Source organism: Dendropsophus ebraccatus, chromosome 4, assembly GCF_027789765.1.
Source record: "Dendropsophus ebraccatus isolate aDenEbr1 chromosome 4, aDenEbr1.pat, whole genome shotgun sequence".
NCBI classification, from domain to species: domain Eukaryota; kingdom Metazoa; phylum Chordata; class Amphibia; order Anura; family Hylidae; genus Dendropsophus; species Dendropsophus ebraccatus.
Genome location: NC_091457.1, coordinates 164,145,018 through 164,170,252, shown reverse-complemented (window position 1 = coordinate 164,170,252; position 25,235 = coordinate 164,145,018). Strand labels below are relative to the sequence as shown.

General features: G+C 43.5%; 1 protein-coding gene across 1 annotated transcript in view; it reads right to left on the bottom strand.

Annotated features, from left to right (window-relative positions):
• Positions 1 to 17,208: 17,208 nt before the first annotated feature.
• Positions 17,209 to 25,235, bottom strand: part of LRRC8B (leucine rich repeat containing 8 VRAC subunit B) — a 19,616-nt gene continuing 11,589 nt past the window's right edge. The window contains exons 2-4 of the mRNA XM_069967639.1: positions 23,932 to 24,056; positions 20,339 to 22,458; positions 17,209 to 18,240 (exon numbers count right to left, since the gene is read on the bottom strand). Coding sequence (XP_069823740.1) covers positions 17,974 to 18,240; positions 20,339 to 22,444 — 2,373 coding nt within the window. The 5' untranslated portion in view covers positions 22,445 to 22,458; positions 23,932 to 24,056 and the 3' untranslated portion in view covers positions 17,209 to 17,973. The remainder of the gene's footprint in view (positions 18,241 to 20,338; positions 22,459 to 23,931; positions 24,057 to 25,235) is intronic.

Here is a 25,235-nt window from a genome sequence, read left to right as displayed (position 1 = left end):
ACAGGATATCAGCACTCTGATCACAGGATAGCTGCACTCTGATCACAGGATGGCAGCACTCTGATCACAGGATATCAGCACGCTGATCACAGGATAGCAACACGCTGATCACAGGATAGCAGCACTCTGATCACAGGATAGCTGCACTCTGATCACAGGATGGCAGCACTCTGATCACAGGATATCAGCACTCTGATCACAGGATATCAGCACTCTGATCACAGGATATCAGCACTCTGATCACAGGATAGCAGCACTCTGATGAAAGGATATCAGCACTCTGATCACAGGATATCAGCACGCTGATCACAGGATAGCAGCACTCTGATGAAAGGATAGCAGCACTCTGATCACAGGATATCAGCACTCTGATCACAGGATATCAGCACTCTGATCACAGGATAGCAGCACTCTGATCACAGGATAACAACACGCTGATCATAGGATAGCAGCACTCTGATCGCAGGATAGCAGCACTCTGATCACAGGATATCAGCACTCTGATCACAGGATAGCAGCACTCTGATCACAGGATATCAGCACTCTGATCACAGGATAGCAGCACTCTGATCACAGGATAGCTGCACTCTGATCAAAGGGTATCAGCACTCTGATCACAGGATAGCAGCACTCTGATCACAGGATATCAGCACTCTGATCACAGGATAGCAGCACTCTGATCACAGGATAACAACACTCTGATCACAGGATATCAGCACTCTGATCACAGGATATCAGCACTCTGATCACAGGATAGCAGCACTCTGATCACAGGATAACAACACGCTGATCACAGGCTAGCACCATAGTGTTCTTCGGCTCTGGATCAGTGTTGGGTTACTATTTTAACAATCCAGAGTGCAGTTGGTAAAGATTACCTGATGTCATTGTTATTAGATATATAACCCAGGAGTGAGGCCTCACATGACTGCACTAGGAATGCTGCTCTGAGGGCGGTGCAGAACATATGTGAGGTCGCATTATACAAGGTCAGAGCATTCCTCTTAGTCAGTGGATGGCGATATTTTTGGCTTTTTGCACTTTGCTCCAATCATCCGGATAACATTATATATATATTTTTATTTCATGACATGTTCCCGGTCCTCTGCTCTGTATACTGGCGTTACACCGCATATAATGAATGGACGGTCATGTGGAATCTGTGCTCAACACCAGCGGCCGTTCTAAGATTTAGAGAGATTTGTATACATCTGTAATGAGACGGCATTGATGTTGTTGCACATTTCACATGACAGAGAATAGAATCTGTGATAAAGTTCTGCAACATTTCCCCAAAAGACAGTGGTGGAGATTTATCAACCATGGTGTAAAGTGAGACTGTCTCAGTCGCCCCTAGCAACCAATCAGATTCCACCTTACATTTTCCAAAGAGTCTGTGAGGAATGAAAGCTGGAATCTGATTGGTTGCTAGGGGCGACTGGGCCAGTCTCACTTTACACCATGTTTTGATGAATCTCCCCCAATGTCCCCACATCCACTCTCACTACAACACTGTGATCTATGGCCGAGAAGCCGGAGTACCACCCATATATAATGGTATATGGTATATGCAGCCCTACATGGTTATCAGCAGAACCCGCCCCGCTTGTACACCAATAGCGACACTTTATTTTTAGACCGCTGATAAATTCATTCCCTAATATCTTTCATGTCGGCTTGGGGTAGTAGATTATTCTATTTAAAGGGATACTCCAGCGGAAAAAAAATTCTATCAACTGGTGTCAGAAAGTTACATAATCTTTTAATTTACAGTACTTACAGCTGCTGTATGTCCTGCAGGAAGTTGTGTGTTCCTTGCAGTATATATCAGCTGCTGTATGTCCTGCTGGAAGTGGTGTAGTCTTTCAGGGGAATGCTTCTTTAAAGGGGAACTTTGGCAACTCTGGCAAAAAGTGTCAGAAAATTATCTAGATGTGTGGACTACTTCTATTTAAAAATCTCCATTCTTACAGTACTTATCAGCTGCTGTATGTCCTGTAGGAAGTGGTGTATTCTCTTCAGTCTGACACAGTGCTCTCTGCTGCCCCCTTTGTTCCGGCACAGATGACTTCTCTAATAACCTAATATTACATGGCATGGTGTGTATACAGAGGATTAGGGACCCTGTCAGATATCGCATTGTAATATATCAGTGATTGGAGGGTCACAGCTTATAGAGATGGGCAGGACGCGGCACCATTTATTATGGAAGACAATGGAGCAGATTCATCTCTATTTATAGCGGGGATGGGGAACCTCCGGCTGGTGCCAAACTACAACTCCCATCATGCCTGTAAAGCTGAAGCTAAAGCTGGAGGGCTGGAGGTTCCCCATCCCTGCTATATACTCACACCAGATCTCTGCACGCAAAAATCATTCCAATCAAATTAACCTTACAGGCCCCTGTGCCGCTCTCTGGCATCAGTGCCGCTATCTGGCATCTGTGCCGCTGTCTGGCATCTGTGCCGCTGTCTGGCATCTGTGCCGCTGTCTGGCATCTGTGCCACTGTCTCTCATCTGTGCCGCTATCTGGCATCTGTGCCGCTTTCTGGCATCTGTGCCGCTGTCTGGCATCTGTGCCGCTGTCTGGCATCTGTGCCGCTGTCTCTCATCTGTGCCGCTATCTGGCATCTGTGCCGCTTTCTGGCATCTGTGCCGCTGTCTGGCATCTGTGCCGCTGTCTGGCATCTGTGCCGCTTTCTGGCATCTGTGCCGCTGTCTGGCATCTGTGCCGCTGTCTCTCATCTGTGCCGCTGTCTGGCATCTGTGCCGCTGTCTCTCATCTGTGCCGCTATCTGGCATCTGTGCCGCTTTCTGGCATCTGTGCCGCTATCTGGCATCTGTGCCTCTGTCTGGCATCTGTGCCGCTTTTTTGGCATCTGTGCCGCTGTCTGGCATCTGTGCCGCTGTCTGGCATCTGTGCCGCTGTCTGGCATCTGTGCCGCTTTCTGGCATCTGTGCCGCTTTCTGGCATCTGTGCCGCTGTCTGGCATCTGTGCCGCTGTCTGGCATCTGTGCCGCTATCTGGCATCTGTGCCGCTTTCTGGCATCTGTGCCGCTATCTGGCATCTGTGCCGCTTTCTGGCATCTGTGCCGCTATCTGGCATCTGTGCTGCTATCTAGCATCTGTGCCGCTATCTGGCCGCCATTCAGAATTACAGTGTTACCTTGGATTACGAGTATAATCCGTTCTGGGACGGCGCTTGTAATCCAAATCCACTCTTATACCAAAGCAAATTTTCCCATAAGAAATCACTGATATGCAGACAATTGGTTACACACCTCAAAAATAATGATTATTATTCTGAATAATATGTAACAGATGGAACAAACATTCAGAAACAGCAGAATCTGTGATATTATAAGTTACTGTACAGTATAGCAATCAGCATGTGGTGTATAATGTATAGTAACTGTATAACCCTGATAACACAGCAGCTGGATATGTGATATATAAGTTACTGTACAGTATAGCAGCATGTGGTAATATATAGTAACTGTATAACCCTAATAACACAGCAGCTAAATATGTGATATATAAGTTACTGTACAGTATAGCAGCGTGTGGTGTATAATGTATAGTAACTGTATAACCCTGATAACACAGCAGCTGGATATGTGATATATACGTTACTGTACAGTATAGCAGCATGTGGTGTATAATGTATAGTAACTGTATAACCCTGATAACACAGCAGCTGGATATGTGATATTATAAGTTACTGTACAGTATAGCAATCAGCATGTGGTGTATAATGTATAGTAACTGTATAACCCTGATAACACAGCAGCTGGATATGTGATATATAAGTTACTGTACAGTATAGCAGCATGTGGTGTATAATGTATAGTAACTGCATAACCCTGATAACACAGCAGCTGGATATGTGATATATATTACTGTACAGTATAGCAGCATGTGGTGTATAATATATAGTAACTGTATAACCCTGATAACACAGCAGCAGCTGGATATGTGATATATAAGTTACTATACAGTATAGCAGCATGTGGTATATAATGTATAGTAACTGTATAACCCTGATAACACAGCAGCTGGATATGTGATATATAAGTTACTGTACAGTATAGCAGCATGTGGTATATAATGTATAGTAACTGTATAACCCTGATAACACAACAGCTGGATATGTGATATATCAGTTACTGTACAGTATAGCAATCAGCATGTGGTGTATAATGTATAGTAACTGTATAAACCTGATAACACAGCAGCTGGATATGTGATATATAAGTTACCGTACAGTATAGCAGCATGTGGTATATAATGTATAGTAACTGTATAACCCTGATAACACAGCAGCTGGATATGTGATATATAAGTTACTGTACAGTATAGCAGCATGTGGTATATAATGTATAGTAACTGTATAACCCTGATAACACAACAGCTGGATATGTGATATATCAGTTACTGTACAGTATAGCAATCAGCATGTGGTGTATAATGTATAGTAACTGTATAAACCTGATAACACAGCAGCTGGATATGTGATATATAAGTTACTGTACAGTATAGCAGCATGTGGTGTATAATGTATAGTAACTGTATAACCCTGGTAACACAGCAGCTGGATATGAGATATATAAGTTACTGTACAGTATAGCAGCATGTGGTGTATAATGTATAGTAACTGTATAACCCTGATAACACTGCAGCTGGATATGTGATATATAAGTTACTGTACAGTATAGCAGCATGTGGTGTATAATGTATAGTAATTGTATAACCCTGATAACACTGCAGCTGGATATGTGATATATAAGTTACTATACAGTATAGCAATCAGCATGTTGAGTATAATGTATAGTAACTGTATAACCCTGATAACACAGCAGCTGGATATGTGATATATAAGTTACTGTACAGTATAGCAGCATGTGGTGTATAATGTATAGTAACTGTATAACCCTGATAACACAGCAGCAGCTGGATATGTGATATATAAGTTACTGTACAGTATAGCAGCATGTGGTGTATAATGTATAGTAACTGTATAACCCTAATAACACAGCAGCTGGATAGGTGATATATAAGTTACTGTACAGTATAGCAGCATGTGGTGTATAATGTATAGTAACTGTATAACCCTGATAACACAGCAGCTGGATATGTGATATATAAGTTACTGTACAGTATAGCAGCATGTGATATATAATGTATAGTAACTGTATAACCCTGATAACACAGCAGCAGCTGGATATGTGATATATACGTTACTGTACAGTATAGCAGCATGTTGTATATAATGTATAGTAACTGTATAACCCTGATAACAAAGCAGCTGGATAGGTGATATATAAGTTACTGTACAGTAATGGAGAGGATGGGAAACACAAGGGCTGACAGACTGCAGGGGGCATGAAGGAATGAGCAGGACAGATGTGGTCACATACATGCAGCGCTCTCTATCCGGGGAGAAAGGGGTTACAGCTATGGACAGATTACCTCCACAGTCCTGTCCCCTGATGTAAGCCCCAGCCTGAAGTGGATCTGCTATGATTTGGAAGGTGAGGGAGACTTCCTGGGTCAGAGTACAGGGCTGTAGACCACACTATGCAGACCATGCCCCTCCCCCACTCCCCCTCCCACCCAGTACAGGGAGCTCTTACACCAAAGCAATGCTCTTACACCAAGTCACAATTTTGAAAAACTGTGAGCTCTTAAACCAAGTTACTCTTAATCCAAGTTACTCTTAAACCAAGGTACCACTGTACTTATATTTTAACGATGACTTTTATTCTTTTCTTTCTCCTTTATTTGAGTTCCTGAAGATCAACTAAAAAACCCCAAAGAAACAGAAAGGTCACAGATCCCTGAGGCCTATGAAGGGCTCTAAGGGGATTTTCCATTATAATAACATATTCAAGGAATCTTCTGTACCTTTCAAGGTGCTTTTTTCTTCTTTTTTTTGCTGTACGCAAAATGTGGCCAACCCATTTTTTGTATCCAGCGTCTACATTTCAACCCATTTATCTTTATCATGTAATGTTCCATTGAAGTGAATGGAGCTGAAATGCTGTTTTTGTGATTTTTTTTTTAAATCCTGGATAACTCCTTAAAGCAAATAGGGATGAACAAATATGAACCTTGAAGGGGTATGCAGGAATAGAAAACCGCTTCTGCTTTCTTCCAAAAACAGCACCACCCCTAACCTGAGGTTGTGTGTAGTGTTGCTAGTATATTTACCATGTGGCACTCCATACACTTATAGACGACACCTGCCATACAGACCTGGAGCAGGACATTGCGGATCAATGAACTACAACACACAGCGCCACCTGGTGGCATGATTTCTGACAAATATTCACAATTTGTTTTTCTCAGTTTTTTTTTAATAGTTTTTTTTTTTAATTCTAAATTGTATAAAAATAAAAGCTGTGTGTGAGTATAGGGCTATGTTCACACTATAAAAATAAAAAATTAAAGTTATTTTAGTTGACTTCAATGAATTGCATTGAAGTCATTTGCACACAGTGTATTGAACGACGGACGTCTTTAAAGGCAGATGTCAAATAATGTCCATGACAATTATTTTCGGACATCTTTTGCAAACAACGGACGTTATTTTTTAGTTGTTCCCAGACAGTTCTTTTTTCACCGTCTTCAGTATTAAATTTAATTGACTTTTTTCATTAAAGACAAAGGGCGATCAGTCCACCTGAGCTAGAAAATAATGTATCCACAGCCGTCATTGCACTGACCAACGCCAAACAGCGAAATGACGGACATCGTTTCGGACTCAAAATGACAGACGTAATTTTAAAAAATTTTAAACGGTCAAGAAAAAATTGTCAGAACATAGCCTATGAGTGAACAGAGAATGAAATCTATGGGGACAGTTCCTGACATGGACAGAGGTGGCAGCAGAGAGCACTGTGTCAGACTGGAGAGAATACACCACTTCCTGCAGGACATACAGCAGCTGATAAGTACTGGAATACTGAAGATTTCTTAATAGAAGTAAATTACAAATCTCTGGCACCAGTTAATTTGAAAGAATTTTTTGGGGGTGAACAATCCCTTTAAGTCTCTTCTCCCACATCTGTCTATTCTGACTAACCCTACAGAGATGCTGTTGTCTGACCTGAAAGGCCTGTGTGGAGATTGACCTATGGTGCGTATTCCATATCAGAGTTCTTGCAGATGTATTATGAATATATAGTTGTTCCTTTCTATATAAAAAATTCCTGGCGGACGATCAGGTCAAATGACCTGGATACAACAATGAAATATAGATGCAGCAGAGCTGGGACGAAACAGATGACACTGCAGGAATAGTGAAGGTGAGTGTACATGACAGGCATAAAATAAATGTGGGAATGCTTCTTTAAAGGGGTATTCCACTCAAACATAACTTTTCATATGTTGTTGCCCATGGTGAGACTAACAATTCCTGCCTTACTTACTTACTATTATCTATTCAGTCTCCTTCCCCCAGTTCTCAGCTGCTCCTTTCTGCTGAAGATACAGAAATCTGTGTGTGAGCTTTTCTCTCTGTCTCCCCCTCCTCCCCCCTCCCTTCTGAGACGGATGATGTAAACAGGTCCCTGGCAGGCTTTATCTGCAACATTGTAGCTTCTCTGTAATGCTGGGAGGGTTATTAGAGTTTATTAGCAACTTGACCTCAGAATAACCCTCTACAATGTTGCAGATACAGCCAGCCAGGGACTTGTTACATCAGCCATCTCAGAAGGGAGGGGGAGACAGAGAAAAGCACACACACAGATTTTTGTGTCTTCAGCAGAAAGCAGCAGCTGAGAACTGGGGGAGGGAGACTGAATAGATAATAACAAGTATGGAAGGAATTGTTAGTCTCACCATGGGCAACAACATAGCAAAATTTATGTTTGTGCAGAATTCCCCTTTAAGTCTATTTTCTGTTATTTAGTTCCATGTAAGTTCTAGATATCCGTGACCCTGGGAAAGAAACGCACAAAGCATAAACAAATGGGTAAGATAAGCGGAGTAATCCCAAATTATAATATTCTTCTCACATTCCAGATTGATGCTGTAAACATGATATCTAAATAAATGAAGCAAATCCTGAAGTCTCTGAAGTCTGCAGACGCGGCTGTGATCAATTACAGAACACTATACATTGAGATCACATGTACATACAAATACACAGAGACCATGACATGGAGAAATCCTCGTAATCGTCTACAGAATACGGCAGGATGTCCAGAGGAGGAACCACTACAGACACAGATCTTACCAGACTTCCCATGTACAATTCTTGAAGGAAACACGTTGGGCAGAGTTCACACTGAAGTTACAGCATCTGTTTTCCATATGTGTAGGTGAGATACTGCTCCCCCAAGTGTAGGTGAGATATTGCTCCCCCTCAGGTGTAGGTGAGATACTGCTCCCCCCAAGTGTAGGTGAGATATTGCTCCCCCTCAGGTGTAGGTGAGGTACTGCTCCCCCCAAGTGTAGGTGAGATACTGCTCCCCCTCAGGTGTAGGTGAGGTACTGCTCCCCCCAAGTGTAGGTGAGATATTGCTCCCCCTCAGGTGTAGGTGAGGTACTGCTCCCCCCCAAGTGTAGGTGAGGTACTGCTCCCCCCCAAGTGTAGGTGAGGTACTGCTCCCCTAATCCATGGGTCTCCAAACTACGACCCTCCAGCTGTTGCAATTCTACATTTCCCATCAGGCCTGGACAGCCAAATCCAAAGCTTTAGCTGCCTGGGCATGATGGGAATTGTGCTTTTGCAACAGCTGGAGGGTTGCAGTTTGGAGACCCATGGTTTAGGGGAGCAGTACTTCACCTACACTTGGGGGGGGGAGCAGTATCTCACCTACACTTGGGTGGAGTCGTATCTATCCTACACCTGAGGAGGAGCAGTATCTCACCTAGACCTGGGGGGGGGGGAGCAGTATCTCACCTACACCTGGAGGGGAGCAGTATCTCACCTACACCTGGGGGGAGCAATATCTCACCTACACCTGGGGGAGGAGCAGTATCTCACCTACACCTGGGGGGGGGGGAGCAGTATCTCACCTACACCTGGGGGGGGGGGGGGGAGCAGTATCTCACCTACACCTGGGGGGGGGGAGCAGTATCTCACCTACACTTGGGGGGGGGGAGCAGTATCTCACCTACACCTGGGGGGGGAGCAGTATCTCACCTACACCTGGGGGGGGGGGAGCAGTATCTCACCTACACCTGGGGGGGGGGGAGCAGTATCTCACCTACACCTGGGGGAGGAGCAGTATCTCACCTACACCTGGGGGGGGGGGAGCCATATCTCACCCACACCTGGGGGGGGAGCAGTATCTCACCTACACCTGGGGGAGGAGCAGTATCTCACCTACACCTAGGGGGGGAGCAGTATCTCACACCTGGGGGAGGAGCAGTATCTTCCCTACACCTTGGGGGGGGGGGGGGGAGCAGTATCTATATCACTTACACCTGGGGGGGAGCAGTATCTCACCTACACCTTGGTGCAAAACGGCTGTCTCTGGTGTCCTATCTTGTGGCTCTCGGAGGCTAATTTTGGCCAGTGTACCTCTCGGTGAGAGTCCATTGACAGCAGCCACTGTCACCTTTGTTTGCAGTGGCGTCTTGAACAGGAACCATGGACTGCTAAGGACTAGGGCCATATCCTCCTTACTAAATCCAGCTTCTGTTTGAGATGGTCCAGTTGAAGTACGGTGGTCATGTGACACTGTCTGTGTTGTGGAGTACACACTGCCCCCTGCTGGTGTGATGATGTGGGGAGGACATACTACTCAACAACCACACTTTACCACCATTGTGCACGTACACAAAACAATTGTTGGCTGGAATGGCCGTTGAGGCTGATAATGGGTTTGAGTAATAGGATGTTAACCCTTCCTTGTCCTGCCACCTCATGCAGTAATTTTTTTTTAAAAACGCCACCAACTGAGCCGTACCCCCAATCTGGTCCTGAGCATGACGTAATATAGTTTTATATGAGGATGGTTAATAAATCCCCAGCTCTGCCTTGTGTCTGCCATCATTTTACTGCTCCAAGCCATAAACCTAGACGACATTTATAGATAAACCATCGGGTCTCTGGAGTAAGTGGCGGCTGTGACAGGAATCATTAGACGCCATTATACGCAAATCAAGAGGAACCAGATCAGATCTAAGAAGGAAATCTCACAGTGGAGTACAAAGACAATCTCACAGCAAAGAGGAGTCCAAGAAAAAACGGAAGTTTATTAGAAATAATTCACACTTCATGGTAACGGAGCGTTCACTTACATTCAGTAATAACAAGCTCCTTCATGTCCCCGATTCTGCGGCTCACGCACACGGCGAATACTGACTCCTGGTAAGATTTGGCACCACTTCCACTTCATTCAGGAGAGGTCGCACGTCTTCAGACCACACCGGAGTGATGAGGATACGGAGCGCGCTCTGTGTACGCTATAGTGGAAGTGCGTGACGCCAGAGCCGGCCAGTTATATAACACGGTATGGGATGTAGAGTAACCATGGAGAACAGAGCCGAGCGAAAACGGTAAGAATCACCAAACCCAGAACTAATGAATAAATCCTAGAGAAGTTGTTCAGCTTCCTAAGCGTTCAGCTTCCCCAGAGAAGCAGAACAATTCTTAGAAGACATACGGAGCATACACCTGTTCTACAACACTTTAAAATGTTCCCGCTAGTAACAGTACAGCAAACATTTTAAGTGTTTCAGGGCTACAGGAGGCCAGGGGTTCCGTTGTGTAGCACATCATCCGTGCACAGACCACCATCACCGAATGTGTAAATGCCCCCAAAATGTATCGACAACAAATTTATTCAATTTGGAAAATCTAACTGCAGATTCCCTCAACTTTACCCTGATATTGTCATACGCCAGGAGACTATAGCTGCTACCAGCTAACACTATGGAGGGTTGGCTATGCAAGTGCTGAAAAACACCTGGGAAAGGGGTATATCTATATTAAAAACCCCAAAAATGTAAAGAAAAAACAAAAACAAAACCCAACTCTCATACATCCAGGGGTTACAGACATCCACAAAACATTCTCTTAAAATTTACATGTCGATCTGTGGCAGAAATTTACACAACTCTCCTATTCACCTATAGCTTGCAGAAATATACACTCGAATCGAAACAGCAACCCCAATCAGGTGAGCTGGACCTGAGTTTCAATGTTTGTTGCGCGGTTTATAAAAAAAAATAAAAAAATATTCATATAAAGTGATAGGAGTCAAGTGGGCGGTCCCTTTCTGTAAGAACAGCTTTCTCCTAAGCACAGAACAGGGATGTAGATGATTTCAGGCTACACTAAATCTTTTCCATATAACTCTATGGCATTGGACTCCCTGAGCGTGCTCTCCATCCCTTACCCATCTCCTGCCTCTATCAGTATGAATCTTAAAGGGGTTATTCAGCACCACCTCTGTCCCAAGGTATTGCACAAACTTAGGACAAAAAGAGTTTTTTTTTCCTTCTAGTTCTGGATACCCCTTTAAGTAAAAAACAAAAACGGCTCAGGTCACCTACACAGCCCCTCTGAGAAGCCATTACACAGTCCTGTCCACTTTCTCCTTGCTCAGCTTGAATATAGGTAATAGATACAGGTAGGATATACAGACTCTATCTGTAGCGGGCTAGCCCCTGAGGATAGTATATAGACTGTATCAGTGATATTGTGTAGATTGTACCATGAATGTTGATCACAATGAGATGACGACACAATAATACATCCTGCAACACGCGACAAACAGCACAACGGATCAGGCGTCAGACAACACGGAGCGGACTGCAACGTGAGTAACGGCCGGATTACACGTCCAAGATAATGAGGGGGAAGCGAATGCCCCACGTTCCCTGCTCACCGTCTGTGATATTACACACATAGACGTGTGATATTACACAAAGCAAAGGGCAGCAGGCCGACGTTAACCGTTCAAAGATCAGTTACATGCGCTATTACACCAAACTATTTTCATCCAAAACGTCTGGTAATCGGCCAAAGTATGGCCGATAATTGTTTTGTGTAATAAGGCCTTATGGTATGGAAATAAAGCATCCCAATGTCTATACAACCACCACAATAAACGCTTTAAAGGGGTATTCCACTCAAACTTAACTTTGGATATGTTGCTGCCCATCATGAGACAAACAATTCCTTCCATAATCTCCCAGCATTACAAAGAAGCTACAATGTTGCAGATACAGCCTGCCAGGGACTTTTTTACATCATGTCTCAGAAGAGAGGGGGGAAGAGGGGGAGACAAGAGAGAAAGGCTCACACACAGATTTCGGTATCTTCAGCAGAAAGCAGCAGCTGAGAAGTGGGGGAAGGAGACTGAATAGATAATAACAAGTATGGAAGGAATTGTTAATCTCACCATGGGCAGAAACATATCAAAAGTTATGTTTGAGTGGAATACAGCTTTAATGCAGTTTTATGGATCTTGTAGTTGGTTCTTTAATTTAGTCAGTCTAGAAATAGTCATTATTGTCATGTTAAGAACTTCAAAGGGGTTGTCTGCTACAGAGCAGTGATCTACATGAACCACTGACTGCAGCGGCACCGACTGCAAAAAACAGATAACCCCCTGACTCACTGCCTGTCCAGTAATAATAAGTGCGGAGAGGCAGAGAACTGCAGGATCCGCAATATGTAAAGCATCAGAGCAGCCATATCCCTCAGGCCTCATACACATGGCAAAAGTGAGGGATAACATCTGCAGACGGTACAAGAACGCACGGCGCCCCGGGCTCCATCCCAAGTGCCCGACCTGTCACAGGCAGCTCACTGATTACATGCCCGTCAATGCTCTACGGAGCCAAGTCCAATCGGCTGGATACTATATGTTTCTATAGAGCCCCAGCCATAGATATCACATATATGAATGGAGACCAGACAATTGTTATGAACATGTAGAAAATAGATAAGGCATAGACCGGTGCGGTAACAGTAACAAACCACACGAGAAGCAGAGTAAGGGTGCGTTCACACGTACAGGATCTGCAGCAGATTTGCTTTGAATCTAATGTGGGCCATTAAATCTGCTGCGGATCCTGTACGTGTGAACGCACCCTTATAGGCCGTTCTGCTATCAGTAGTGAAGTGCTTTATGTTAGACGCCATATTACCTACAGTCCTGTAGGGCTACGAGAGTCTTACACTATCTCAAATACTAAAATTCTCAATTGCATAGTAAAAAGAAATGCTGGAAATAAGAAGCTACGGCTGTACTGCACCAACCAGTAAGACTATGGGCCCTATTCCACCGGACGATTATCGTTCGCATAATCATTAACGATTAACAATCTCAAACGACCGCTATTGCGAAAGACCTGAAAACGTTCACTTATTTCCATGAAACGATATTTGCGATCGTTTTTTCTTCGCTATTGCGTTCGTATCTACTGCGAACGACGTCTTATTTAATGCGAACGTTTTGCGAATGAGCAACAATAAAAAAAGGGCCAGGTCTTATAAAGCGATCAACGATTTCTCGTTCGGTCGTTAATCGTTAACTGCATTTCAACTGAACGATTATCGCTTAGATTCGAACGATTTAACGATAATCTGAACGATAATCGTCCCGTGGAATAGGGCCCTATGCTGATATACAATGTAACCAGTAAGACTATGCCGATATACAATGTAACCAGTAAGACCTTGCCGATATACAATGTAACCAGTAAGACCTTGCCGATATACAATGTAACCAGTAAGACTATGCCGATATACAATGTAACCAGTAAGACTATGCCGATATACAATGTAACCAGTAAGACTATGCCGATATACAATGTAACCAGTAAGACTCTGCCGATATACAATGTAACCAGTAAGACTATGCCGATATACAATGTAACCAGTAAGACTATGCCGATATACAATGTAACCAGTAAGACTATGCCGATATACAATGTAACCAGTGTGTTCAGTCAATGTAGGCGGCCTCTCACCCTCATATCACATAGACTGCACTGTATAACAGGCTTCCTCTCCTCTGTGTACACAGACTATGCGCATCCAAGTAAAGCCGCCTGGCGTTTTGTGTATACAGCTCCTATGCAGATCTATAGTCATATATACAGATAGTCATATAGGGTCAGATGCAGAGGAGAAGTCTGTGATCATGGAGCCGTATACACAAACAGTGGAATATTACTAATGCTTTTAAAATAATTTTTTTTTTTAATTTAAGACAAACTTAAGACGTTTGCTTTGCAGTCAATGTTAAAGGGGTATTCCATCACCTTAACTTTTATAAGGTGAGAGAATACAAAAGAAAGGAATTTTTGTAAACCATTTGCATTAACAAAATAGCTTTCTTCTAAAGTTTGGCCCCTGGATGTCCCTGTATAGTCGTCAGCTCGTTGCCTAGGTTCCCGACCACCACTTTCAGCTCTAATCCTTGGGAGCGGTCCTCTGAGGTCACACACGTCTGTCCCTGCAGACGTATGTTATCTCAGCTGGAGACACAGCGATGCCGAGCAGATTCAGCACTGCTGCATCCCGTCCTTGCTCCTCCTGCGCTGAAACAGGAACTGAGAGGGGACGCAGTGGTGTCCAGAAGAATTTTCAGTAAGTGGGAAGAATCCCCTTTAAAGGGGTAGTCCACCCAAAATTTTTTTCTTTCAAATCAACTGCTGCCATGAAGTGACAGAGATTTGTAATTTACTTCTATTAAAAAATCTCAAGCCTTCCAGTACTTATTAGCTGCTGTATGCCCAACAGGAAGTTGTATTATTTCCAGTCTGGAGAGCAGGAGGGGTTTTCTATGGGGATTTGCTCCTGCTTTGGACAGTTCCTGACATGGACAGAGGAGGCAACAGAGAGCACTGGGTCAGACAGGAAAGAAAACACCACTTCCTGCTGGACATACAGCAGCTAATAAGTACTGGAAGACTTAAGATTTTTTAATAGAAGTGAATTACAAATCTCTGGCACTTTATGGCACCAGTTGATTTGAAAGAATTTTTTTTTGGGTGGACTACCCCTTTAAGACAAAAAGAAATACAAAACAGAAGTTTAAAGGGGGTTTCCGGGACCTCAAAGACCTGAAACGCTGATCAGTGAGATCCAGGCTCAAGGAATCTTGCAGACTATTAAATCCACTGGTCCCGTTTACACAGGGAGATGTGCTGCCGACTAACCGGGATTTAAATTAGGACCCTGTACTCACATTATATTCACATTATAAAAAACAACGTAGAATTACACATTTGTTTAACAAGATTTTCTGGTTAAAGTGGTTTCAAAAGACTTAAATAGTGATAATAAATATGTGCCCCCCCCCCATGTATGTATGTGTCATCCAAGCCAGGGGTTGCAGCGACTGCATAGATCACCACAGACAAGTGAACCCAGACAGTAAGGGATTGTACAGGTGGTACTATACACAATAAGAATTATTATAGCAGTAAGAACAATGCTTTCCTTCAGTGCAGGCAGCAGCAGGTTATCATTTAAAGGGGTTTTAAATAGGGAAAAGACTGTTATACTGCACAGCCCCCACTGAGCATGCAGGAGTACAGACAACCCTGAAGAGAGACCAGGCCGCCACGCTCATGGGGGTCATCAATATTCTTATTCTAGTTAAAACCCCTTTTATAATCTATTTCTAATAAAGATCAAACACAATAAAGATAAATGTAAAAAGATGAATTAACAAGCAAAATATTAAACTTATTTACATATTATCTGGGGTTAAAAAAACAAACAAAACAAAACAAAAAAAAAACAGAGTTAGAATCACCAGCAGGACCTGTCACTGCTATCAGCACTTCCTGGTGCCCACTCAGCCAATCACGTGCTAAGATGGATGCCAGTGCAGCCAGTGATTGGCTGAGTAAGAATCCCCTGTGTGTCAGGATGGGACGTAGCAGTGACAGGGGATCAGGTAGGTGAGTATCACTTATTTCTGGGTGGAGGTCAGGCTTTCACTTTAAGACACGGCCAACACTGGATCAGCGGCAGAGCAGTCTCTTAATCCGTTCGTTCTGGTATCCATGGCTATGAACCACGTGTAATGGAAATGAGCGCAACCCTCATTCTGATCCAACAGAAGTCACATGCATCTGTCAGGCGTGGTTCGTAGCCATGTATACCCAAACTCCCAGCGTTGGCAGGTACACTTTAATTTCACTTGCAGGGATTTCACATTGAAAAGAAACAGAAATAATAGAAGCATATGAAGCTGGACAAACCCCAAATGCTTGGGGGCAGCAACACAACCAAATCCGGTTATACGGATTAATCAGGATTAGAAAAACAGGTTTACAAAACAGCGCCCCTTCTTGTCCTCAGTCGGCCTGTAGTATTGCAGCTCTAGTGAACGGCATCAACCCTATACATATACAGTATGAGGAGTCTGCGGAATCCACAGCATTTCTGATCCTCAGCTTTGTCGGACATATATAATGTGTCTCCACACGTATCTAGTCTGCACACAGTCTACACCAGGGATGGGGAACCTTCGGCCCTCCAGCCTTTGGTTGTCCAGGCATGATGGGAGTTGTAGTTTTGCGACAGCTGGAGGGCCGGAGGTTCCCCATCCCTGATTTACACACACAGCTACACGTTACTATCACAGTAGTTTAGCACACATCAGTGTTACGGTGTTGGCATGCCTCTAGCCCGCGCCTGGTCCTATTCTGGATCCGAGCACTTGCTATATAAATGGCCACTATTTGGTCCCGTCTACATTTGTTTTATAAAAGGCGCTAACTTATCAATTGTTTTGTGCAACATACAGAAAATATATACTATGAAAGGAAATCTCAGCGTTTCTACAAACTAGCTACAGTATCTGAAACCTTTAGGCTATGTTCACACAACATACTTTTTATGAAAAGAATGGCTGTTCTTTTCATAGGGAAAAAGGTTGCATTAAATTTGATGCAAAACAACGTCCGCCATTCCCAAAGGCTGTTGTTTTCTATGGCTATTAAAATAATTGGCCTACATTTTTAGGCTATGTTCACACTACGTAACAGACCGGCCGTTCCGTGACCCCGGCCGGGTCACGGAACGGCCGGTCTGTGCCCGGATCATCGTGGCCGGTACTTAAGTACCGGCCGGATGATCCATCCGGCCGCAGAGCTCTGATGCAGGCACATCAGCACGCGCCCGCATCAGAGCTTCCCATAGCCCACAGTGAAGCGAGCGGCCGGAGCCGCTCGCTTCACTGTGTGCACTGACAGGTCTTTCTGCGGCCGGAATTCACTGAATTCCGGCTGCAGAAAATTGACATGTCAGTTTTTTCCGGCGCCGCATGGGATAACGGCCGGAGCGTATATGATGTGTGTACGCTCCGGCCGGGATCCCATTGCACATAAGACTAAGTTCAACTCCTCAAAACTACGGCCGTAGTTTTACATAGTATGTGAACATAGCCTTAATGTTTTTGGAAACTTTTTATATGCCTCAATAAAGACTACAAGTTTTATGGGAGCTGTGGACTTTCTCCTTTATATCATTGAAATAATCGACATGTTAATTGTTTCCCCTGTTGTGCATCGAATTCAATGCAACAATGGTCGGCATTTGACACGGAGTACAACAGCCGTTTATTTTTCAGTGACGAACAACGGCCATTGTCTGTACCTTTGTGTGAACATAGCCTTAGGCCGTAATCACACCTGCAGTTTTTAAACCAGTGGATCCAGCAGGAGGAAACCCTCTAAGTCTTTCTTTAAATTTCTCATTGCTTTTGACTCCACTGAGTAAACTGCCCGTGTGATGTCACTAGACTGCCCGTGTGATGTCACTAGACTGCCCGTGTGATGTCACTAGACAGGATTGCATACACTATAAGAAAACTGAATAACAATATTAATAGTAATAAGATTCAATATGCAAAAGGTGCAGAATTCACACTGCAAAGTCTGCTGTGGTCGTGTACAGAAGAGAGACGGCCCCCGTTATCGGGTCTTATCACAAAAGTAGCAAAACAAAAATGAAATGAAAGTGTCCGGCATGTGGCGTTGGTTTCCTATCTATGCGCGGACTTGTGGTTCTCTTTTGCGTATGATGGCAGTGTGTGTAGCACGCTGCTCTCTACGATAATGCAGTTTGGCTTCAGCGACTGACAGGATTCCAGCTCTGGAGGAAGAGATTCAATCTGGTTCCCCACCAGTTCTATCTTGATGAGGTTCATCAGGTCGCCCACGTGCGGGGACAGGCTGGTCAGGCTATTCTTCCCCAGGAGAAGACACTGCAGTTTGCTGCATCTGAACAGCCCTTCTGGCAGCGTCTCAATCTATGAAGAAAAAGACAAAATAATTCTAGGAAGGAATTCTATAAACCTGACAATATGGCTGATTTCTTTTTTTTTTCGGGGGAATGCATGCTTTTTACATTATGTCACTTTCACTGGGGTTATTTAATGAAATAAAAGATGGGGGCAGATAACACAGAATCCACCATTTACAATAAGTAATGGTTTACAGCTGACCTCCTCCCTCTTCATGCACAGGTCACCAAACATGCCCATACTGCTCTCCTATAAAAAGCAATGCAACATTTGTACTTATTGATGAACACAGCTCAGCTGGTTCCCTCCCTGCACAGGTCACAGAGCATTTCCACAACATTCTACCACATATAGCAATGGGACATTTTTACTTACTGATGGACACAGTTAAGCTCTTTCCTCCTCTTCAAATGTCACGCCCACACATGCACAGGTTACAGGGCATGCCCACAACACTCTCCCATAGAAGTCAATTTCACCTAGTGATGGACACAGCTCCACGTTTCTCCTTTTTCACCTCTACACAGCTCACAGAATAAGACCACAATACTTTCCCAATAGCGTCACTTATTTTTATCCACTAATCGACATAACTCAGCTTCTTCCCATTCATACACAGGTCACAAAGCATTATAAAAAAAAAAGCTCTTGCTACTGTGCTGGAGACCAGATGACATGGCTCTGTCTGCTCCAGCATTCACTACAGGCACCTCATATAATAAGAGGTAAACATAGGCATCTATAGTGCAAACACTCTCATAGTCAACAGCTGGAAAAATACAGACAGGATGTGAGGAACAAAGAGGAAGCACAACCGCCATAGTGACACAGTCTGCCCCAATATGATAAACGCCTTCACTTTATATCAACTGAGCGCAAAGCAGGAGTGTGGTGTAAATGTGGTCATATAAATATAAATGTGGAGATATAGGCATATAAATGTGGTGATACAGGGATATAAATGTGGTGATATATAAATATAAATGTGGAGATATAGGCATATAAATGTGGTGATACAGGGATATAAATGTGGTGATATATAAATATAAATGTGGTCATATAACCATATAAATGTGGAGATATAGGGATATAAACGTGGAGATATAGAAATATAAACGTGGTGATATAGGGATATGAATGTGGAGATATAGGGATAAAAATGTGGTGGTATAGTGATATAAATATCAGCCACCAGTATTCAAAAGGCAGAGTGATGGCACCTGCGCCTGCTTGAGCCTTGCTCATCTCTACTGGCTGTATGTATATATATATATATATATATATATATATATATATATATATATACACACATACACACACACACACACGTGCATGTAGAAAGAGCTGACAATTACTGAATAAGACCACCCACTTGACTACCTTGCTTATTTTGAGTCAAAAGGGGTATTTCCCTCAAAATAGTTTTTGCATTAATAGGCCACCCAAAGCTTTCTATCTTTGTAAAATCAACTTATTATTACTTTTGCACCATTTTGCTGTTTTCTGTGTGACCTCACCCCCTCTGGATGCATAAAATCATCTGAACCAAGTCCTCTCCGACACTGCTCACTGCTCCTGGCCTCCACCTTCTGTGTCGGGGATCACAAGTCCTTTCTCTCTTCAATGGGCAAGGTTATAGCTCTTCTAACCCTACCCACTGAAGAGAGGGAGAAAACGTGATACACTGACATCACGTTCTCCCTCCAGTAAGAGCTCACAATGTGATAGGTTCCCTTGAAAGCAGTACTCAAGAGAAAAAAAAATAGTTTTTAAATCAACTCATGTCAGAAAGTTATATAAATTTGTAAATTACTTCTATTTCAAAATCTCCAGTCTTCCAGTACTTACCAGCTGCTGTATGTCCTACAGGAAGTGGTGTATTCTCTCTAGTCTGACACAGTGCTCTCTGCTGCCACCTCTGTCCATGTCAGGAACTGTCCAGAGCAGCAGCAAATCCCCATAGAAAACTTCTCCTGCTCTGGACAAAGGTGGCAGCAGAAAGGAGGAGACACCAACCTTTAGACAGCGGTTTTGAAATTTATTGAAGCCTTTGGAGAACCAACACTAATATAGTATGTAATAATGACCGTATAATAATACTTACACTATTGTTTGTCACAGCTAAATGCTGGAGATTTTTCAGCAGCTGGATCTCATCGGGGATAAAAGTCAGATTGTTGTGACTGAGGTCCAGAACCCGCAGCTTGTTGCAGAGAAAGAGCTGCAGCGGCATCATCTCTATATTGTTATGATTGAGATAGAGCTGTTCTAGGTTGGCCAAAGCCCCGATCTGTAGTGGTATATACGCTATGGAGTTGTGCCATAGCTTCAGGCAGGTCAGTTTGGGCAGATGCTGAAAACTAATAATTTCTTCAACCGTTTTAAAATTATTTCCCCTGAAGTCGATCTCCCGCAGTTCCGTCAGACTGAAGATGGAGTGCGGGATCCGTTCTAGGTCACAATTTATCAGTTCTAGGCTGGTCAGGTTAATCATCTTTTTAAGACTTATTAAGATTAGGAGTCTATTTCCTTCATTGTTAACGCTAAGTTTCTGAAGGAACGGTAACATGTCCGTAACCACCGGAGGAACCCGGGGAATGCTGGTCTTCAAGTAAAGGGTGGTCAGGTTCTTCAAGTCCTGAAGACCCTCGATGTGCGAGAAGCTGTAGTTGTCGATACATCCAGCTAAATACAATTCCTTCAAATTCTTTAGGAGGAAGATCCAAGAAGGGATCTTTTCGACTGAAGTAAACTTCAGATGTAGAGTTTCGAGGTTGTCGGCCAGGTAGCTCAGAGCCTGTAGGTCCACGGTGAGGGTTGAGTGATAGATGTGGAGTTCCTTGAGGTCGACCAACTGTGTGATCATCGGGGTGATCTTGGCATCGGGTATAAGTTCCAGTTTCATGACCTGAATCTCAGTGAGCTCAAAGACGTTGTCCGGCACCCCGCTCAGCATGAACAGATGAAGCTCTATTTTGTCTTTGGAGTTTCGCACCAGTTTGTTGCGCAGCATTTCCACGCTCCATTCGTTGTTAAGATTGATCTGCTTCAATCTGTTCTCGCTGACTTCGGATAAAAATATGGAGAAGCGTTTGGAGTAGAGAGGATCATACTGATCCGCTAAGTGAAGGATGAAGGCAAAGTCGTTCTGGACATCGGGGATGTCGCTGTAGTGGCTCTTCTCTCTGACGGCTTCGAAGGAATACTGCTTCAGTGAGCTTCTCAGCATCCACCAGAGACTATAAAAACAAGCAAACCCGTACAAAAAGACAAGGAGAATGTAAAACGTGGCCAAAACCTTGAAAATGGCAGCGAGAGAATAAACACATTGGTATCTCTTGTATCCCGTGAACGCTTCAATGTCTACTTTACAGTCAATGTCAAACGTTATGTGCATCAAAAAATACGAGACGTAAGTAATGATGACGAGCAGGGCGATGACTTTGACCACGATCTGCTTCAGGTACAGTCTGTAGATGATGTCCTTCTGCTCCACGTGAAGACGGAACTTGCGGACCTTCTCAAACAACGCCTTGGCCTGTTCACCTTCTTTCTTGTCCAGGACGCTGGACGCGTCATCTTCCACCGCTGTGCCTTCCACCCCGTGTTGAACTGACTGTTTCCTGGCATCTGTGTCTTCGCTGGTCAACCGCCGTGACGGTTTGTTAGTCCAGTTTCTCATTGTCTGTTCCGCCACAGTCTCGGACAAAGCTCGCGTCGTCCACGGAGAATCAAAACACTTATACAAAATGGCTACGAAGTGCTCCAGTCTGGAACTTGTGCTTGGGTAATGAAGCCAGAAATTGCTGCACACGGCGAAAATTACAGTGTGAAGAAACACCAGATAGGGAAAAAACTTTGTGAACCAGTGCAGCTGCTTCTCATAGCAAACGGCGTCTATATAGGCGTATTGTTGGCGATGCAATTCATTCTGGATTCCTCTCGAGGGGTTTATTTTTCCTAAGGGACCGACAGACACATTAATCTTTACGGTGTATTGATCCAGGGGATGTGTACAGTGATCACCCACTTCTGCTTTACAGGGAAGGCAGAGCATTCGGCTTTGTGTGAGCTGCAGAGCGCCGGCCAGAAAGGCGATCATCAGCATCACCATCGTGATATAATACCAAAACACGTCCCACCATGGCTTCAAGATGTGATAGGATGTCTGGGCGTCTGCCAAAAATCGTAGTTCTGTTACAGTGATCATGACGTCAGTAGTGGCTGTGAAAAAGAAAAAAAAGAAAGATTAATGGGATGCAAATATATGTATGTAAAGAGCATAGACGGGGAATAGACCAGACATGTGAATCCAACATACGTGAAGACAAATGGGATCAGGATCTATATGTAGTTGACACTAGCGGAGTTCTCAGACCTCCGCCAAAGATGTCAGAAGCCTTTCTATTAAAAAACACTCTAAAAAGGGGTCGTCCCATAAGGTCATCCGATATAGACAAATACAGAAACTCCGGCTATGCTCCCGAACAGCAGCTGACTTTAAGAAGCAGTTAACAAAATTTTTTTTTTAAAGAAAATGTTGGTGCGCTGTATATGAGAGAGGAGAGCGAGATCCTCTGCGTCCTCCTGGATAATGTCGGATACTGTAGTTGCAAATATTTTCTGACATGTCATAAAGACATTGTAGACATGTTAAAAGTTGTGATTGGTCCGGGTCTAAGGGCCCTATTCCACCGGACGATTATCGTTAGCATAATCTTTAACGATTAACGATCTCAAACGACCGCTATTGCGAAAGACCTGAAAACGTTCACTCATTTCCATGGAACGATAATCGTTACTTATGATCGTAATTGCGATCGTTTCTTCTTCTGTATTTCTTCGCTATTGCGTTCGTATCTATTGCGAACGACCGAACGATGTCTTATTCAATGCGAACGTTTTGCGAACGAGCAACGATAAAAATAGGTCCAGGTCTTATAAAGCGATCAACGATTTCTCGTTCGGTCGTTAATCGTTACTGCATTTCAACCGAACGATTATCGTTTAGATTCGAACGATTTAACGATAATCTGAACGATAATCGTCCGGTGGAATAGGGCCCTAAGTGTTCATACCCGAACCAATCGGGACATAGTTCCCCGAGAGAGACGCACTGCAGCACATTGACTCTCCATTCGAAAAAATAGGGTCGGACTTATAATGGAGCCGACTGAGGAGCAGATGTGCTGCAGAGCAGTCTTCTCCCCATTGGTACAGGTCTGGACACTCTGACTTGGACCGATCAAAACGTTTGACATGTCTCTATGATGTCTCTATGACATGTCAAAAGTTTTTTCTAACGACAGTGACACTTTAAGTAAATTGCTCATTATCAATTTAAAAAAAAAAATGCTGTCTCAACTAGGAAAGCTCCTACATTTCCCCAAACCTTACTGTGATGTAGAGAAGAGCGTCACAATATAAACCATAGAAATCTACAAATCCTGAACTGCCGGGAAGATATTAGAGGTGAACCGCAGAGCGTGCTGGTGGGATAAGGGAACTATATTTAGTCATGTAGGATTTACCATGAATATTTAATCTGATGCCAGGCTAAGCGGAGGAGGGCAGCGGCCAGAACTTGGGCCTACACCCACCGGCGCTCCACCACAAACACACAGGACAAATCCCGGCACACATCTGACTGAAGGGGAAATTACTTAAGTTATTCTATCCACCTTCCATATATCTCACCTCAATGTTATAGACAAAGCAGACTGGAAAATTCCTCAGTCAGGGGGTCTGCATCTCTTACACAGTCTCATTCTCTTCATTTCTGGTTTCATTCTGGATCATAGCCCAACGCCATCGTAATCCTCCTGTAAGAAGAGAAGAAATGCATCAATACAGGACAGAGAAACAGTCAGGAACATCACTATATATAGCCAATACAGGACACAGGAGTATATAGGAACATCGCTATATATAGCCAATACAGGACACAGGAGTATATAGGAATATCACTATATATAGCCAATACAGGAGTATATAGGAACATCGCTATATATAGCCAATACAGGACACAGGAGTATATAGGAACATCACTATATACAGCCAATACAGGACACAGGAGTATATAGGAACATCGCTATATACAGCCAATACAGGACACAGGAGTATATAGGAACATCGCAATATATAGCTAATACAGAACACAGGAGTATATAGGAACATCGCTATATATAGCCAAAACAGAACACAGGAGTATATAGGAACATCACTATATACAGCCATAACGGACATCGCTATATATAGCCAATACAGGACACAGGAGTATATAGGAACATCGCTATATATAGCTAATAACGGGACACAGGAGTATATAGGAACATCGCTATATATAGCCAATACAGGACACAGTAGTATATAGGAACATCACTATATATAGCCAATACAGGAAACAAGAGTATATAGGAACATCGCTATATATAGCCAATACAGGAAACAGGAGTATATAGGAACATCGCTATATATAGCCATAACGGGACACAGGAGTATATAGGAACATCGCTATATATAGCCTAACCAGAACACAGGAGTATACAGGAACATCGCTATATATAGCCAATACAGGACACAGGAGTATATAGGAACATCGCTATATACAGTATAACCAAACCAGAACACAGGTGTATATAGGAACATTACTGTATATAGCCAAAACAGACAAATCGGTGATCTGTGGGGAAACCTGGCTGTAAATGTTTATTACCCTGTAGCGCCACCAGAGGAGAAACTAAACATTACACATCCTTCCACCACATTGATGTACTACCTATGTAATACAGGACGGGTCGGGTCCTCCATCCTCTTCTACCAACTTACATTCACCTATCAGAGTGTCTGGAATTGGGACAACCCCTTCATGGTATTACAGCATGAGGTTTACTAATACTTTTCCTTTATAATGGTAACTTTATAACATATAAGAAGCCGCGTCCCTATCACAAAGTAAAAGGAAATGTTGGTGCGCTGTATATGAGAGTGGAGAGCGAGAT